This window comes from Pleuronectes platessa, chromosome 15 (assembly GCF_947347685.1).
Source record: "Pleuronectes platessa chromosome 15, fPlePla1.1, whole genome shotgun sequence".
Classification (NCBI taxonomy): Eukaryota; Metazoa; Chordata; class Actinopteri; order Pleuronectiformes; family Pleuronectidae; genus Pleuronectes; species Pleuronectes platessa.
In genome coordinates, this window is record NC_070640.1 from 17,225,082 (window position 1) to 17,242,367 (window position 17,286).

General features: G+C 42.2%; 1 protein-coding gene across 1 annotated transcript; it reads right to left on the reverse strand.

Moving 5' to 3' along the window:
• Positions 1–6,388: 6,388 nt before the first annotated feature.
• On the reverse strand, positions 6,389–15,517 carry ammecr1 (AMMECR nuclear protein 1). The gene is made up of 6 exons (XM_053441015.1): positions 14,592–15,517; positions 12,475–12,585; positions 11,192–11,306; positions 9,282–9,372; positions 9,074–9,170; positions 6,389–8,325 (listed from the first exon to the last, which is right to left on the reverse strand). The coding sequence occupies exons 1-6, from the start codon at positions 15,065–15,067 to the stop codon at positions 8,211–8,213; spliced, it is 1,005 nt and encodes a 334-aa protein (XP_053296990.1). The 5' UTR covers positions 15,068–15,517; the 3' UTR covers positions 6,389–8,210.
• Between the last annotated feature and the right edge of the window lie 1,769 nt (positions 15,518–17,286).

Here is a 17,286-nt window from a genome sequence, read left to right on the forward strand (position 1 = left end):
CAATAGGAAAACATTCATTCACTTGGTGGGAAATTAAGTTTCCTTGGCTCCAGCACAACCAACATCCAGACTCTTGGTCAGCACAGAAATAATCAGTGCTCAAGGAAATGGAGGTTAGTGACAGCAGGGTAATGGAGCTGACACATTTTGTAAAACAAATGACACAAAATACAAAATAAAGTGAATTGAGATTGAAAATGGACCTGGTGCAATCAGTCTTTACAACACCAGTTCACTCCATGCGTCCACAGGTCGGTATCACTTATTCAGACAGCTGGAGGCCCCAGAGGCAGGAGGTAAAATAAAGTGCTGGTTTGCATTTGATCTCAGGCCAGTGCTGGGTTCATGTGTGGCTGCACGAAGGCGCTTCTGAACCACTCAGCTATCTGTGAGCACTTAGCCCCGAATATCATGTAACAAGCAGCGAGGTATTTTAAGATACACCTGCCCAGACTTCTCCAGACTGGGTGCTGAGTGGTTTTGGTGTGGATACTGACCGAAGGAGCAGTTATGTGAGACTCCTGCTCCTCGTTACAGTCACAGCTCCACGGTCACCATGTGTAATAAGTCAGCTATATTTAGGGGACTGATATTTAGGAATGTGTGCAATTTGGTGCAGATCCAAATAATAATCTGTTTCTAGTGGATTTAAATGTGGTTGCATTGGCCCTGCTCTACCAAGTGCCGTTCTAGTTACATTTACTGTATAGATGTATTTATAAATCTAAATGTGTGTTTAGATCAATAAATCTCGATGCATGTGGAAATGATGGTACTGACAAATCCTTGTGCATATAGAACTATTTGTGAATCTGTATGTACCGTCCCTTCCACGTACATTTAGATTTATAAATAATTCTACACGTACATGGATATGACGGTGCCACCATTTCCACATGCATCGAGATTTATTTATGAATCTTAAAACCGCATTAAAGACAAGACTAGGACGGGCAGATAATACCACTATTAATATTTAACAGAATAATAACCATTTAAGTTGATACAACAGATCCCAGTACAGCAACTTGGCAATAGACGCTACAACTAAGAATCGAAAAAACAGTATTTGACAAATGATTCATAGAAGAAGGATGTTGTGCAAGTTTCCGATGCTTTGGGCAGCACAAACAAATGTTTGATTCACATCTTCTATAGATAGCTGGTGGAAGATACTCTTTATAGAGAAATACTTTATTAGGAATAAGCCCTTGAGACGTATCAACAGTACAAGTACATAAAGTACAAGTACATTCAGACAACATATTTAATACACACATACACAAATCAGTAGAAAAAAAAATACAAGTACAAAACACGACAAATAAATAGATAATGGAAAATCAATAGTTTATCGAATAAAAAAGTCAGTAATGTCACTACTGTCATTGATAGAATTAGACTAGAACAAAGTCATACTTATTAAAAGGTATTATGGGGGACATGCACAGCTGGTCCTATATAATAAGAAAACAGGGCACTTTTGAACAAGTGAATAGATGATATGGATCAAATATTTGCTGGTTGTTGAGAAGCATCTGTCAGAACCTGCTCATCCCTAATACCACTAAGTGACAACATTTGCCAGCCCTTTACATTTGATTCTGTTACAGTCCCATTGGGAACTTGTAATACTGTGCATTGATGTTTCCATTATGAATTGCCATCTAACTGTAATTCCACAAAATCTCTGGATAAGTCACTGGATGGCGGTTTTGACACCATTCTTGGGTCTGAGGTGTTATCTTTGCACGACAGTAAGTAAAGTTAAACTAAGCCATGATATGATTTTCAAATCAAATGAAAACGATCTCATCACAAAATTTGGTTAGTATCGGTCATAGACGATTGTGTCGTATCGCATGATCATCAGCAGTTGTTCGAGTTGTCCTGAAGGGCAACTTGACATGAAGAGCTCCATTGTTCAGTTTAAAGAGGATCTTATAGCTTGATTCTGGCCTGAGCACTGAACAGCATCTTTACTGCAGCCAGAAAATCATCGCCCTGAGCCGCAGCATGATCCCTGCATGATCCAAACTTCATATAGAAATGTGATGCCTGGAGTTATTACACACAAAGCACTGATACATTAATGCACTTCATAAGATGGTGCCAGGAGAACAGGCACAGCTTGCACAGTCAACGGTTGTTGGACGCTGTTTTGTCATTCTCAAGGACGCCTGAAGAGAATCCTTTCAAGTTTGGCACAAATGTTCTCTGAGGCTTGCGGATTAGCTGATTCGTTTTGGGTGGTCAAGGTCAGTGGCCCTCACGAAACATATTTTGGTCTCTTGAACATGAAATATCAGTCTGTTCTCATTGATTTTTTTATTTTATTTTGACCAGTTTTCACTTGGAATCAAAGATAAATTATAGGATTTCAGTGGTCAACGGTCACAGCGACCTCACAAGTCTGGACAGAGAATATTTGTAGACTAACTGCACTGGTTGGCGAAGCAGCATTAAACCACAGGGCGGTGATTCTAGTTCATAATGTGACTCAATAGAACTGTTTATAGAACTCCCTCACAGCTGCCTATTGAGGTTTACACTTTATGAAAAGCATCTATCACTAAATGATACAGTTGTGTACGTGATACAGGAAATTACAATTAGGGATAGATGTTCACCCATATCCAAAGGACAAATTACCGTGGAAAGATAAATGTTACAATAAGTTCAAATTAAAATGAATCTAAATGTGAAATGAATTTCTGATGTTCTCAAAGCTCCCATGAAGCAGCTATACAACTGGCAATAGAAATGTGGATATCAGATTTCGATATTGATGACATAGGGCTGCAAATGGAAAACACACAAATAGAAAAACACATGGTGGAAAGTCAGTTGAAGGCGGATAAGGTGCTACGGGTGGACTTCATTGAACAACTATTACATATTCCACTTGCACTAAAGACTTGATAAAAACAGGAATATTGTCTTCAAATTGAAATGTGTCTCACTGACTGAAAAGATCACATCATGTTTGACGCCTCCTTTAGTCTGAGGCCTTCAGCTTAAGAGGAGATTCTCAGGACTACTTGACGAAAAGTGAGCGCTTTAGCTTCATGGAGAAATCAAGTAAAAGCCAATATCTCTGGTGTGAATGAAATGTGGTTCTTGAAAAAATACACAGATCAGCAGGGAAAATTCTACAGACCATATTGTGGAACGTTTTCATAAAAACTGTGAAAGATAATTAAATTACAGAAAACATGACAGCAGACCACTTCAACTGAGGGGTGTGTAGATTGTATCTATCTGAAAGTCCTTCAAGTCTGGATCTTCCAGGTCTAAAACTTGAACACTTGGGAGATGCTGTATCAGTGTGTTTGTGCTGAAAGAAAATTCCACGACACATGTTCTCTTTTCAGTAGATTTTTTATTTTTTATTGAATAAATGATTTAAAAGGTAATAACAATGTTTAAAACTACTACCTTCACATCCATTGCTTACATACTCAGATAACCCATCTATATATATTCTTTCAACCCTCCCCACTTTTCTTTTGCAATTTTTTTTTTGCTTTATTTTTTTTGCTTAGTTTTTTTTTGTGTGCGTTTGTTTATTTTTATCTTTTTTATTTTTCCATTTGGAGTCAAACTATCTTTAATAAATGCCCGTTTCAAGTCTCGTCACACTAACAGCAAATTCAAGAGGAAGGGTCTAGCTCTACAGGAGGGGATGGATTTGAAGTTCCCAGTTCATAGTTCTCCATCAACATTTTTCAGGTTACTAAAGCAGAGGAGAAAAAAGTTCCCAAAATCGAAAAGGAAAAGAAATAAAAAGTTGGTATGAGGAGTTACACCAGGCAACCCTCCCAGCCCATCAGGCCACTGCAACTGAAGAAAATCATTTTCAGAACATAGAAAACCACTAAAATAATTTTGAAACTAGATCCAAAATAGTCTTTTGAAAAGAAGTAATTCGATGTACAAAAACAGTCAGTCATTTTCGTTTTTTATGTGCGTTTTTTAAAATGTTTTTTTAATAAAAGTCTCAAACACAAGTTTATTGTAGATCTTATTTCATTTGTCATTATCATTATTATTATTGATTCATTTAGACTTTTTTCTTATTTACTTTTTAATTCATCTATCAGTGCGATTTTATACCAGTGCAGCTACTGGGTCCAGAGTAAAGAAAACAGGCTATTTCATCTTTAATGGCATAAAAAATAAGGAAAAATCCATCTTTTATACAAAGTATAACTGCTGGTCTTTAGGGAAAAAATAAACACTTAAAAACCCATAAAGCTAGGAGGCACACCATGGGATTTTCATTTTTGTAAATTAGAGCAATAATAATGATAACAATAATAATAAACAAAATAAGTAACAACTATTGGCAACCAATTTTAACCATCTTTGATGACCGTGCCGTGTACGGTTTCAGAGATGTAAATTCATTGAAAAATTAGGTTGCTTCATAAGTCAAGACAGTTGAGAAATCGCAACAAAAAAAAGAATAAAAAGACATAAAACATTTTGTCAAATGCAGGGGTGTTTTTTGGAAGGACAGGAAGCCAGGCCTGAAGAGCAGCATTTGGGCATGGCCGCTGGCGTCTTTGGTTCAGTCAAACATACGAAGGTAACACGAGCTTGAGCATTCCACGACACATGAGAATGACCACACAGGGAATGCTGAGGCTGAACTCTGACCCCGGTATGGAACCAAAACACGATCTGCTACAACAAACTACGAAACGTCGTTCCATAATGTCTCATGAGGTATCGATGCTTTTTAAAAAACAGTTAAATCAGTACAGAACCAGGACTATGTTCTGCGTGTTCTACGTAAAACATTTACTCTGCGTCGCATCGAGTGAGATGCTCGCCGTCCAACAAGGTTCTCGGCCAACCTCGCCCTTTCAGCAGCTAGAAGGAAAACGAAAGGATGTGCTCTTTAAAAAGCAGCACCCGATCTTCCAGGAGAGGCAACGCACACAATCTATTACCGCCACTGTCTACGGAACGACACACACATCGCACCTCGACAAACTCGGCCGTGAGGTTGGGCCACAGTGTAGGGAGTAAACGGGGGGGGGGGGGGGGGGTGAGGGGTTAACGTGTTGACTTCTTGTCCTTTCAAACCTGCAGGGGTGTTGACTTGCACGGGTTGAAAAAAAAAAACAATGAAAAAAAAAAAAACACCTGTTGAACAGATCTGCATATATCAAGGATAGTAAAGGTAACACATGGAGGATTTTCTCTTGATATACCACTGTAAAACTCGCCATGACGACCGTCAACAGTACATTCAAGAGCCCCGATGACACATTGCTGCTCAGACTTTTCCCTCCTTGCTCTTTGTTTAAGAGAATCCGTTTTTTTCCCCTCACAGGAAGTTGATCCGACACTGCAGTTAATAAAAGCAGATTCTCAGGGCCTTTTCTTAACGGTGACCGTCGTGACTCAATTCCCAGCGATGTGCCAAAGAGAAAATCCTACATGAAGCATCTTTTTAAGTATGATATGATCAATGAGTCCGCATGACCAGTCACGAGCTGTGACCACCCCAATATGAGGTCCGATAGCACCATATTTGTCTTTTAAATCTCTTAATGGTTAATAAGAGTGTCTAAGCCATAGATCAAGCATATCATGGATAAAACCATAGGTCTCATACTCAGACATACATGCAACTGAACACATTGCATGTGTATACAAAGACATATGTAAAAGAGCATGGTCAATTTGGTTTTGCAGCAGAAGAATTACGGTTGTGCTGTATTTGATGGACCAGGAGATGAATGCCTGACTGTTCTTCCCTGAAATGTCTTTGTGTAGTGTATTTAAAATAAACATACATTTGTCTGGAGGCGTGAAACGATGACGGGTAACAACACCAAGCTGTCAGACAGAGAGAGAATGTGTTTCTCTGTGGAGCTTTAAGTGAAATCGAGGACCAGTAGCTAGCTAACATGTGAGCTAACAGGGTAGGCGTACACACGCCCCCATGTGAGTGTATGAGGAAGTATTGACAGCATTCAAATAACATTATCACTTTCCTTCCCTGCAATGTGAAGATGGAGCTGGGACAGAGCCAGAGGCCAGAGTCATCTCCTGGTCCATCACTTGTTATCTCATTAATTTAAGGCAACACAACTCAATACTGGGTCATTTCGGGTTACTGTGGATGGAGTGCCAAAAGCCCTTGACATTTTTGCATAAAAATAAAAATAACCTGTCAGTTAGTAAAGGCTGTTATGCAGAAAGATGTTGGTCAAGTGACAAGAACCTCTCAAAAATTCCAGTTCGCAAAACTAAAAACCAAAACAAGCAGATCGGGCGATGACCCTCAACTGTAACATTCTTTAAAAGTAAATCCAAACTAGCGAAGTGTGTGTGTGTGTGTGTGTGTGTGGATGCCGACTCACGAGTGATATTTGGATGGGAAATGGCTTCTTAAGTCCTTTGTAAAAAGCCCTGGCATTTTTTTTTTTTTTTTATTATTCGTAGACCTCAACTGTAAGACGCCAGGCCCCCTGCAGAGATTCAACTCCGACTAATTCAGCCGTGTTTGCTCCGATCGGCTGCCCAACAGCTGACTAAACACACCACAAATCAAAATATGTCCTGTGCCGTGGACACACAGATCAAAGGGACCCTGCTGAACAGCGGACTAATCGGAGAACAGGTGGTAGTGCGGTTTCAACAAACTAAAACTGGCTGCGTCGTGGCAGCTCCACAAAGACATGCACTACTAAACGACACACACGTTAATTAGCTCACTTCCTTTTGTGCGTCAAGTGTCTTCATAAAAAAAAAAAAAAAAAAAAGACAATTTTTAATATAACGTACTTCACAGACGAGTGACAATGGTTATCTATAGTCTGAAAAGGCAAGACAGTGTTTCCATGACGACACGGGCACTACACACGACACCTGACAAATGACTGAAACCGCTGAGTCGACGTTGTGTCTTTTCGTGATGCGGCCTTGCCTGAGGCTGGTTGGTATACGTTTGCATTCGGAGGTGGAACAGTGACCAGCTTCAGTGGCACAGAATGCAAATGCATCAAGCCAAACAACAGACTACTCTTACAAAGTGTGGAATAAAAAGAGAATATGGCTTTAAGTAGATATAGCATGTCCCTGTTAAAGTGACTCCCTGCCAGTAAACTCAGACACCAACAGACGGTCAATTTTAACTGAAGCATCGTTCATGCGTTGTCTTTTTTATTTTTTTCTTCTTCTTTTAGGGACATGTAATTACACCTGGTCGCCCCTCTCCACTGCCGGGAGAGCAGACCCCACTTGTAGCCCATTTTACATAACAAATCACCAGCAAGGATGTGATTATCCTCAGACAAATGGCTTCCTCCGCGATTACTGTAATTTGAAAAAGAGGGAACGTCGTCGCAAGTTTACAGGTTCCACCACAAAAAACACGACAAACACTCAAGGGGAAAGGTTTCCGAAAGAAAAACGGCGGGGAGTTTTTAAAAATAAAAATTCGAAATTTCGTTCGTTCTCGTGGCAGATCAACGTCCTTATCCACACACCGAGAATACACACAGCTCGCACAACAAACACAACCAGCAATGGCCAGTCAAAGGGCATTACTATTCTACTATTTATACTTTGGAGTACACAGTTCCCAATAAATAGTTCCAACTACAACGCTAAGAGTTTACAAGGCTCCAATAACCTCCGCAGTCAATCATTTTTTTTTTTTGAGAGGAATCAGGACAGAGATGACACAGCCTTTGAGAACTGCAGTTGCCTTGCTACATGGTTATACATGTCAGGATATCAAGAAAGAAAATGGGAGAACTAAAGATTTTTTAGTTAATGTAGACCTGTAGCAAAGCCTAAACAATATAAGTGTTAGACTAATCTACTAAAGAGACTTCCTTCCATCCACAGAATCAAACACCTGATTAGGTTTGCTGAAAAGATTAATAAAAATCTATTAGTTGTTAATTTTCAAACGTATGAGTAAAGGGGGTTATAGTTATAAGGATACATATGCTGCAAAAACTTAACCACAGGCAAAGAAAGAGAGAAAGTGAATTTCTTGCCAGAATCAAATGATGCTTCGTTGCCACCCGTTGCCATGTCAACGTCTGGGAGACGGCCAGCATGGCAACGGAAACTATCATCATAAAATGGTACAGTAGTAGAAATAGCTAGACCAGGAGGGGGCGGGCTCTCCTGGGAAAAGGTCCGCGGAGAGGTCCAATGATTGGTCATGCGGCTCGCTGTCAGGAATAATGGTTGTACGGTGGTAGAGGGTGCCCAATGCCATTCTGGTAGTGATGGTGCTGACGGTGGGCGATGTACTCTGCATAACCCATTGTCAACTTCTCGCTACGGTACCTTGGGACGAGAAGAGATGCATCGGTAAAAGCAAGGCTGGAACACGCACAGCAAGCCAAGCCACAGAGCTGCACCTACTGGGATTCTTTACAATCAGTTTACAAGATCACACTACACCTTTTTTTTTTACCTTTTTTCTACTTGAAAACCTGCCCTACTGATTCAGCATTGCAAATTATCAGTCTCGCTGTGGACAGTTTGAAATATGAGGAAAAGAATTGCTGCAGCAAAACCTGAGAGATTGTTTTTTATCTAATCATAACCCATCTGTGAATGTGTAGAATCTGTAGGTGAGGAACACGATTTTGGGCGAGGAAGCCTTCTAGTTTCAATTTCTAGTTTGAACAATCATAGTTGAGCAGGCTTTGTTGGCCCACAGGTAAACAGTCCGTGTGGAGAGCGAAATACATCAGTTATCTGCTTATTTATATTTATTATTTGGTTATTATTTATTATAGCTGTTGATTTAGATTCACCAAAACATCGCCTGGAACTAAAACACCTACAAAAGTATCAGTTTGTGTTTAGTGCGGATAAAAACTGTGACTGTAAACAAGTGTGCAGATATCTGCCGTCTACACCGGACGCCCCAAAATATTGCCCGTTGCTCTGAGATTGCCCACAATGCAAAGTTGTGTCATAGATTGTGAATTTATCAGCTTTCCTGCAGCTCCCTCTGGAACCCAAACAAAACCCTTTACACAACTTATGCAGGAGATACTCTTTCAAACAACATGTTTAAGCTTACCTGGTTAACTTAATGGTCTTCCTGAAGTCATTTGTGATGGGAGCTTTATAACCTCCCTTTCGTAGTAAGGAATCTATGGTTTGAATGTGGTCCCAACCTTGGTGAAAAAGAACAGTTTTACACAATATCCAGATTTAGTTAGATTTGTACATTTTTATTAAAAGATCACAGACTAGGCTGGATCTCAGGGTCCACAAAAAGATCTCACCTTGCTCCTTCGCAACCTCTGGTAGGTAAGTGGCGGTGCGCTTTGATCCTTTTTCATTGAAAAATTCTATCCTAATACCATGAACGCCCACCTAAACATCAAGTGAGAAACAACAATGAAAGAATACGTTTAATAAGAACAAGCACTTCCGGCAAAATGGAGCACTGCTATATTTTACAACCACATTCAACGTTATTGAAAATTCCCCCCTGATTGGTTAGTGTAAACTGTATACACTATTTGCGTTAATGAATGGTATTGATATTTCAATGTGTAAGCACCAGCAAAGCACCCAATCAAGCTCGATGAACTGTGGTGCACTTAAAGCTACTTGCTAGAGTAGATTATTGATTTATTTGAGAACTATTATTCAGATAAAAAGATAATAAACAAATATTAAGGGTGCTCCGATTGATCGGCTGATATTCCCTCTAATTAGTTTGATCGGCGATCTCTTCAAATGCCGATCTGGTGAGACACAACCGACAGCTGTCACCCATGAGTTGCGACTCTCAACAGAGATGAGAAGGAACCTGTGAATACTTTTGTATTCTAACTTAAGTAGTCAGATGATTACATCCTCCCCCCCTGGAGCTGATGGTGGAAATAGCCAATGAGTGAGGCGTCTTGCTTCTCTTCTCATCTCTGTTGAGAGTTGCACATGCCAGTATCGATTAAACAGTGCAATGGCTGCATCATGGGCTTTGGCGGTGTGAGCCTTCATGTAAATTGGTTGTGAAGTTGTTTATTTTTTCGTGTAAAAAACGTCTGTGTACCTTTCAGGGTGATGTACATTACATTTCCTTTAGCTGATACTTTTATCCTCAGCGACTTCCAATAATTGCATTCAACCATAAGGGTACAGACCCAGAACAGCAAGAATCATTTAAGTACATTAGCTTAAAAAAGCCAAACTTTTTTTTCTTTTTACCAGAGTTAACGATGGTTATTAGACCATCATCTTCTTAACCAAGGTGTAGTCGGAAGAGATGTGTTTTTAGCCTGCGGCGGAAGATGCGCAGACTTTCTGCTGTCCTGATGTCAATGGGGAGCTCGTTCCACCATTTGGGAGCCAGGACAGCAAACAGTCGTGATATTGTTGAGTGGCTAGTTGTCCCTCGCAGTGAGGGAGCAGCAAGCCGATTGGCCGATTGGCCGATGCAGAGCGGAGTGGACGGACTGGGGTGTAAGGTACGTGTACGTGTTTATTTGCATATAGCATAGGGAATCTATCACGAGTGGTCTGTCTGATCGGGTTGTATAACCTCCTCTACTGCTGTCCGCTGTGTGGGACTCCCTGGTGAGAGCCTGTCACAGCCCAGCAGGACAGACGCTGTGCGGTGCAAACAGGACGCACATTTGTCCTTTCTCTGGCATTATTGCAATGTCTTCGTCATCTTTCTGCGATTGAAATGATTTCCCAAACATTCAGAGAGAGTTGAAATGTGTGTCTTGCTCATATGGTTGTTTTCAAATCCCGCACAGCGTGACTCCTGCGGCTGCTGACAGCGCAGGTGAAACGTGACACAGACACAGCTGATATAGGAGTTTATGTGGTGCTGAATTGAGGGGAAAAAGGAACAACTCAATAGTAATAATGGATATTTACTGAAAAAATTCTGAGTAGGATTTAGCCCTGTAGTGTTTATTTGGATAAAGAGCAGGTGAGAGAAAGCCGATCATATCAGCCCCAAAAATCCTGATCGGAACACCCTTAACAATTAATCTTGGTCGTTTACTTGTTGCTGCTGTTGCAAAGAATTTTGGTGCAGACAAATAAATCTTTAAAAAAAAAGTGTTAGAGCTGCCTGAGTATCATTAGGAGAGAGACCAAAGCTGTAAAGCACCACCATCCTCAAAGCAAATATTATTCTGTGTCTGTGCCTGTTTTAGCAAAGCATGTGTCGAACCTCCCAGTCAAGGTAATCACCGACGTCTTCAAAGTTGGTGAGAAGAGACACTGAGCAGAAGAGGCGAGGCAGCTCATCCCTTGTCATAGGGGGGAAGCGGCTGTCTTTAAGGGCACTGCAGACAAGAGAAAAGGCACAATGGAAAACACCATTACAGGAGGAAATTCAGTTAGTAGCTGACTCAATTATGGCGAAAAACCAGTTGGATAAACATGCGCAGGGTTCAAAACTTAGATCCAGTACAATTACCTTTTTTTTTTTTTTTTTTTAAATGAGGGCAAGATTCCACTTTATTTTACAACATGAGATGAAGAATCAGGGAAGACATTTTCTCTAATATAGATGAACACTAGTCGCATCAGTCACTTATAATGTCTGTCCACAGTGCTGCTTGTAGTGTGTGTAATGCGAGTGCAGTTAAGAGCTATGTTTCTGTGTGTTTAAGTGTATTTGACAGGTCAGAGGCATTTGCCCTCAGGTCAAAAGTACTAATGAAGACATTCCACAACATGTATGACTCAACTTTCTACCTTGTTAGCAAGATTACATAAAATATACTTGAAGGGTTACCAAGAAACTTGGTGGAAGGATGTGGTATGGGTCAAGAGAGAACCCCTTACATGTAGGTGACGATCCAGGATTTTATTTCACTTTAACATTGCAAGATTTTAGTGGATTTCTCAGAGAATAATTCATGGATCTTTATGGAAAAAAATTATGTTTGTGGGAGTGATATTTCTGGGTATGAGCCATTTACATTATTAAGAGGAGTGATGTGGGTTACTTGATATTTAAAAGGATCAGTGTGTAGAATTTAGTGACATCTTTTGGTGAAGTTTCATGTTGCAGCTGAATACCCCTCACTTCACCCTCCCCTTCCAAACATCAAAGAGAACCTGTGGTAGACTTCAGCTGTCATAAAAACTAAAATGGTGTTTAAGTTTGTCCAGTATGGGCTACTGTACAAAACATGGCGACCTCTATAGAGAGGACTCGCTCCTGATGCTCATTATAGAGTAAAGAAAACAACCATTTGTCCAATTTGGATGATTTCACATCTTACATCTTTACATTTTATATTCAATTTGGGCCAATAGATGCCTTTCAGCTAAATCTTACACACTCAACCTTTAATAAACAATAAGATTAATGAGAGATGCTGGCTTCACCCCTGTCACTGTGTTGCTTGTTCACTTTAATTTACAACAGTTACTTTATTTATCAACAAAGATACTCTATCACAGCTTTGACAAAGAAAGAATTGATTCCACATTGTTGCTTACCTGGTAAGGGTGTACTCCCTGAGTCCTGAGTGCAGATTCATGGCAGAAAAGGTACCTATACAACCCCGCAACCGCTTGTCTCTGCCTATTTTCCATGTGACAAACAGCGGGCTGAAAAAAAGGACAGAACAGAAACCATGTCCAAGAAGCAGAACTATCATAACATGCACAGCGAATGGACATTTCTTAAGTGTGGAAACCTTTTTGAATGTTTTTAACATAATCATATATTTGAGGCAAAACTGTCAGCATGTGGGCCTCCATTAGAGAAGACTTGCTGTTAATATTACATTGCTACAGGGGTTATTTTCAAAACTGAAATGGGTAAAACAGCACCTCCATGATTTAATAAAATAAAGAGCATGTTAACAAGAGGCTAAGGTCCATTTTCCTTAACTTTAAAACAACTGCTTCAAAATAGTTATCACTAGATGGTCACAGTGTGTAGTTTAATGGCCAAGTTTGCAGAGTGCTGTTTCTGTGTCAAATGTTGTTCTGGGCGTTTCGATAATTCGGTCTGACTATGCCCCCAGGTGAAGCATGTGTCCAGGACACCACCAACCACAAGTATGGGTTTCTCATTGGTGAGCATTAGCCGTCTGCATTCCTCTTCACAATGAGCAGGTTGGGTTTAGAACTTGGTTTCATATGGTGATGGTTTGGCCAAACTCTTACTGGTTAGGTCGTTTAGGCTTAGGGATAATGGAAATGTTGAGTATTATATAATATTATAAATTTGTGTACTTTCTTTGTTTTCTTGTGCAACATTTTGTCATTTGTATTGAAATGTGTGTGCAGAGGAATACAGACGTTGTTTACAATATGCATTTACGCCTTCTCTGATCATATGACCATTGAATGACACATTTAAAACCACAATACACCCATTACTTCAACACGGCCCCTGTCAACAAGTCGCTCCAAACTTCCCAAACTGGCCTGTGTTAAGTCGATGAACTGGAACAGTCCGTTCTGTCTTCTGGGGTAAACAACCCCCAGCCTCAACATGGATGTAAAAACGCCTACAGAGTCACATGCTATCACATTACACCGACTGTACGTCCAGGGGTGAACGGGTTTAGGTGGAGGGCGCCGGAGGGCGGTTACACAAAACATGGATTAATCCTTTGAATTAATAAATGTCAACGTACACATTTAATCCGACGTCCGGTGGATGTCTTAGTTTGTCAAACACAGTATTTGTTTTGTTAATTGAATACTGTCAGTTGGACACAAAACTGCTGGGCAGGAGCCTCCTTCTCTTTATGGGTCGATGCTACACTCGGCTTGTTTTCGCTTTGTTAGAAACCACATTATCCCCCGGTACACAAAAGCAGCTGTAAGGGAAACCTCCAGCCTGCAGTGATGTTAGACTTTCCACACATTTACCATTTCATTAATTAATACAAGCCCATTAGCGCTGCCCTACCACGCTAATGTAGCTCGTAGCTAACAAAGCTAAGCCTATTATGTGGCAATCCCGAGTTCATTGAGGGTAGCTGGAAAGATTAAGGGCACAAATGTTAGCTTTTGATATTTACTGTTTGAAATTTTGGGAAAAATTAATAACGCCAAGCAAAGCTGCTGCTGATAAAGCGATAAAATGATGACATTAATTCGAATAGCTCGTTCCACCCTCTCCCGGCAACTGTTGGTGGTTAGCTGGCTTGAGCTAGGAGCTAACCGCCATAGCTAACGTTAGCTATCTCTGTTCGAGTGGGATAGATACTCGTAAAATGTATATTATGCCAAGTGCCGACTAGATGTTAATAAACTACAGGGTGCGTCAGTCATTGATAGATGATCCAGCTCAATAACTTCCGATCCGATCATTCATTTTAGCGTCCATGCTAAGCTAGTGTGGCTGCGGGCCAGTGTAGACAGTCTCCTCGACAAGGCCCAAATTCCAACTTGAACAAATTCACCTCTGATCATGACTTCTTCGCTTCAAATTCATAGAAAATTAAAGGTTGTTTCGACGTGACAGTCCGTGCCCGTGGAGCCGGAGCGGGATGCGTGTGGGAGGCTGTGAGCGGCGCCGCGGGTGGCGATAGTAGACTGATTCTATCAATGAGCTTTGACATGCAGCAAAACAACAAAAGACAGAGAATACTCACTAGGGATCATTTGTAAACCTGGGTGTTCTCGGAGGTTGGTATCCGTACAGATGGCAATAAAGCACGTCAAAACAGAAGCAGCACATCTCCGCCGAGACCACCATCTTTCTGCCTCCACTTCCCGAGCCGGGTCCCGGGCTGAGATTCGGGGAGAGGCCGGATGAAGAGTAACCGGCCGGGGCTGGGGACAGAGCGTTCGTGCCGCTGCTACCACCACTACTACCGCTGCCACTAACGATACCCCCGGGTCCCCCCAGGCCGTTGGATCTGCTCACGTTCGCCGCCGCTGTAACGGTCGCGGAGGAGCCAATCCCCAGCTCCGAGCCACAATGTCCGGTTCCTGGCACCCCGCTTCCCGCCCCCACCCCGCCAGGACCCCCAGACCCAGGCGATCCCGACAGTTTCTGCTTCTTCACCCCGCAGCACCCGGCCGCCATCTTGGAACAATCTGCACCGACACACCGCTTCCGACCCATAACCGTCACCGCGGGAAGGGTGGGGGGGAACGCCGACCAGACGTACAAATCCCACTGCGCCGATACGTACGACGGACGATCCTCCACTTTCACGCTTTTCTTTTTTGTCGGACGACGAAATGGGCGATGTGGCGAGAAGACTGCAATGTCACCCTAGCGTCGCCTTTAAAGATGCGCGACTTTCGCTACGCAAAATCCATACTTTGCGCTGGATGAGCGTCTTTATTGTTTATTCCTTGAGCAGTCAGCGGGTCCAGCTGACTACGGTGGATCACCGATCTAGTCCGGGCCAAATAGTCAGCCTCTCCTCCCTAACACGACACCATCCGAGGCGAACTCAGCCGGTTCCCCTGGTACACACACACACACACAAGTTCAGGGAGAGCACCGTCCGAACAGGCCGCAGATGACACTAGGCAGGCGGTCCAGATGTAAAGCCGACAGCCGGTGCGCCGAAGCCCCGCAGCAGCGTGGGAGCCGGGAGCTCGAGTACGCAGGACCCATACGCCTCAGCACGAATTGCGCACAGTGTCCGCGTCGCCTCTCGCTGCAGCAGCTCTGTTTTGCTCCTGCCTCACGAACTTCTACTGACACCACAGGCCCAGTATGTAGGAATCCCAGACACCGGGATCACGCAGGGTAAAATGGCATCTGACAATGCGGGGTTGGCATGGCACGATGAACCGCGTCAGCACCGAGCGAGTCATTTCAGCAACGCTAGGCCACAGTTTGCACCTGCATGACGGCGTCTATGTTGTTGGAGCCTGTTATTTAAAAAATAAAAATGTCAATAACATCCCCGCGTCAGATGCAGAGCGGAAAGTTTTCAGCAGGGGTTTGTGTGCTGGTTGTCATCCGTGTGTGAGGAGACAGACAGAGGAGCAGGTCCGGTCCGTGGGAAATCCTCCGGGTTCGGCCGCCCCTCGCTCCGCACCCGTCTCTCAGCTGCTACCATTCAGTGCTGTTCGGGTAAGAAGCCCTGGGATCGCTCTGTGGGCACAGGCATCGGTGTCGTCGGCACGTCGGAACCGGATTCAGAGTCTGCGTTGCGTCCACTTGCCACACATCGTGCGTAGCTGCCGTGGAGGCACGCGCGCCCCTGACGCTCATACGCGTGTATGCGTGCATGAGAAAGTATGGGTATACCCCGAAGTTATGAAAGGCTTTAGGACCAGAATGGCATCCATCTGGGCCTCTTATTTAGATGTGATTCACATAGTTAGGCACTCTGTGAGGATATGCATCCTGGAAGCAAGCATCTCTATAAAAGTTACTCACTCTTAGGTACTACATCTTTAATAGTTCATGTTAGTCATTTGTTATTTGAGAGTTGTGCGGTCAGGGCATCCTGACATATGTCACAACTGTCCCATGACCAATCCTGGCTGTCTGAATTGTTATGCACTCCACACCTTGTCACCACCCCTGCCTCGCGATGAACATCTATTAACATGTACATTCATCAGTATAGAAACGTGAACATTGTCTGAAAGTCACACATGATGAGTTGAAGATGACCCTGTAGACTACTGATTCTGGAAAAAACAGTCTGATATAGTTTCCCTCTATCATCTGGGTGGGGGATGTAGGAGATTTTGAACCCTGGATGCTCAAGACTGAAATTGAAATCCATTTAAATGGTTGTTTCCCTCTCCTTTTTTTCAAAAACACTTTGGCAATAGGAAATCTACAAACTCAATCAGCATGGTCTGCACTTAGTTGAACTTAATTTGAAATAAAGCAGAAGGGAACAAACTGGTTCCTGTCTGCATGGTCTGCACATAAGTGAACTTTATTTGAAGTAAAGCAGAAGGGAACAAACTGGTGAGACTTAAAACAGTGGTATAGGTCATCCTTTCTCCAAGCTTGATCCCTTAGGAGTTCACAGTTTGGGGCCTTTTTTATACATTTGAGTTTAGCTTTACATACCACATTGAAAATATTAAACCCATGCCAATCCCTGGTACTGTTTATCTTTGCAGCCCAACATTGCCTATCTGAGTGAACAATTTCTTATTAATCATAACTTTTTATGTTTTTACACTTTGAAGGTTTGAACCTGTCACGTGATCTGATCAACGACACCTTCATTTTAAAACCTATACAAAGCTTCAAACTTGATTTTGCCAATAGAGTTTACAATGTCCAAAGAATCGGACTTCCCACCTCTCAGAATAAATAATCTCAGAGGAAAATATTCCCTGCCTCTCACGGACATC

Excerpts from the sequence above, each read along its gene's own strand:
- ammecr1 (XM_053441015.1), bottom strand. The coding sequence starts at position 15,067 with ATGGGTCGGAAGCGGTGTGTCGGTGCAGATTGTTCCAAGATGGCGGCC. Across the intron at positions 9,373-11,191 it reads GTGATTACCTTGACTGGGAG|GTGGGCGTTCATGGTATTAG; the intron begins GTTCGACACATG and ends CTTGATGTTTAG. Across the intron at positions 9,171-9,281 it reads AGAGGTTGCGAAGGAGCAAG|GTTGGGACCACATTCAAACC; the intron begins GTGAGATCTTTT and ends TTTTTCACCAAG.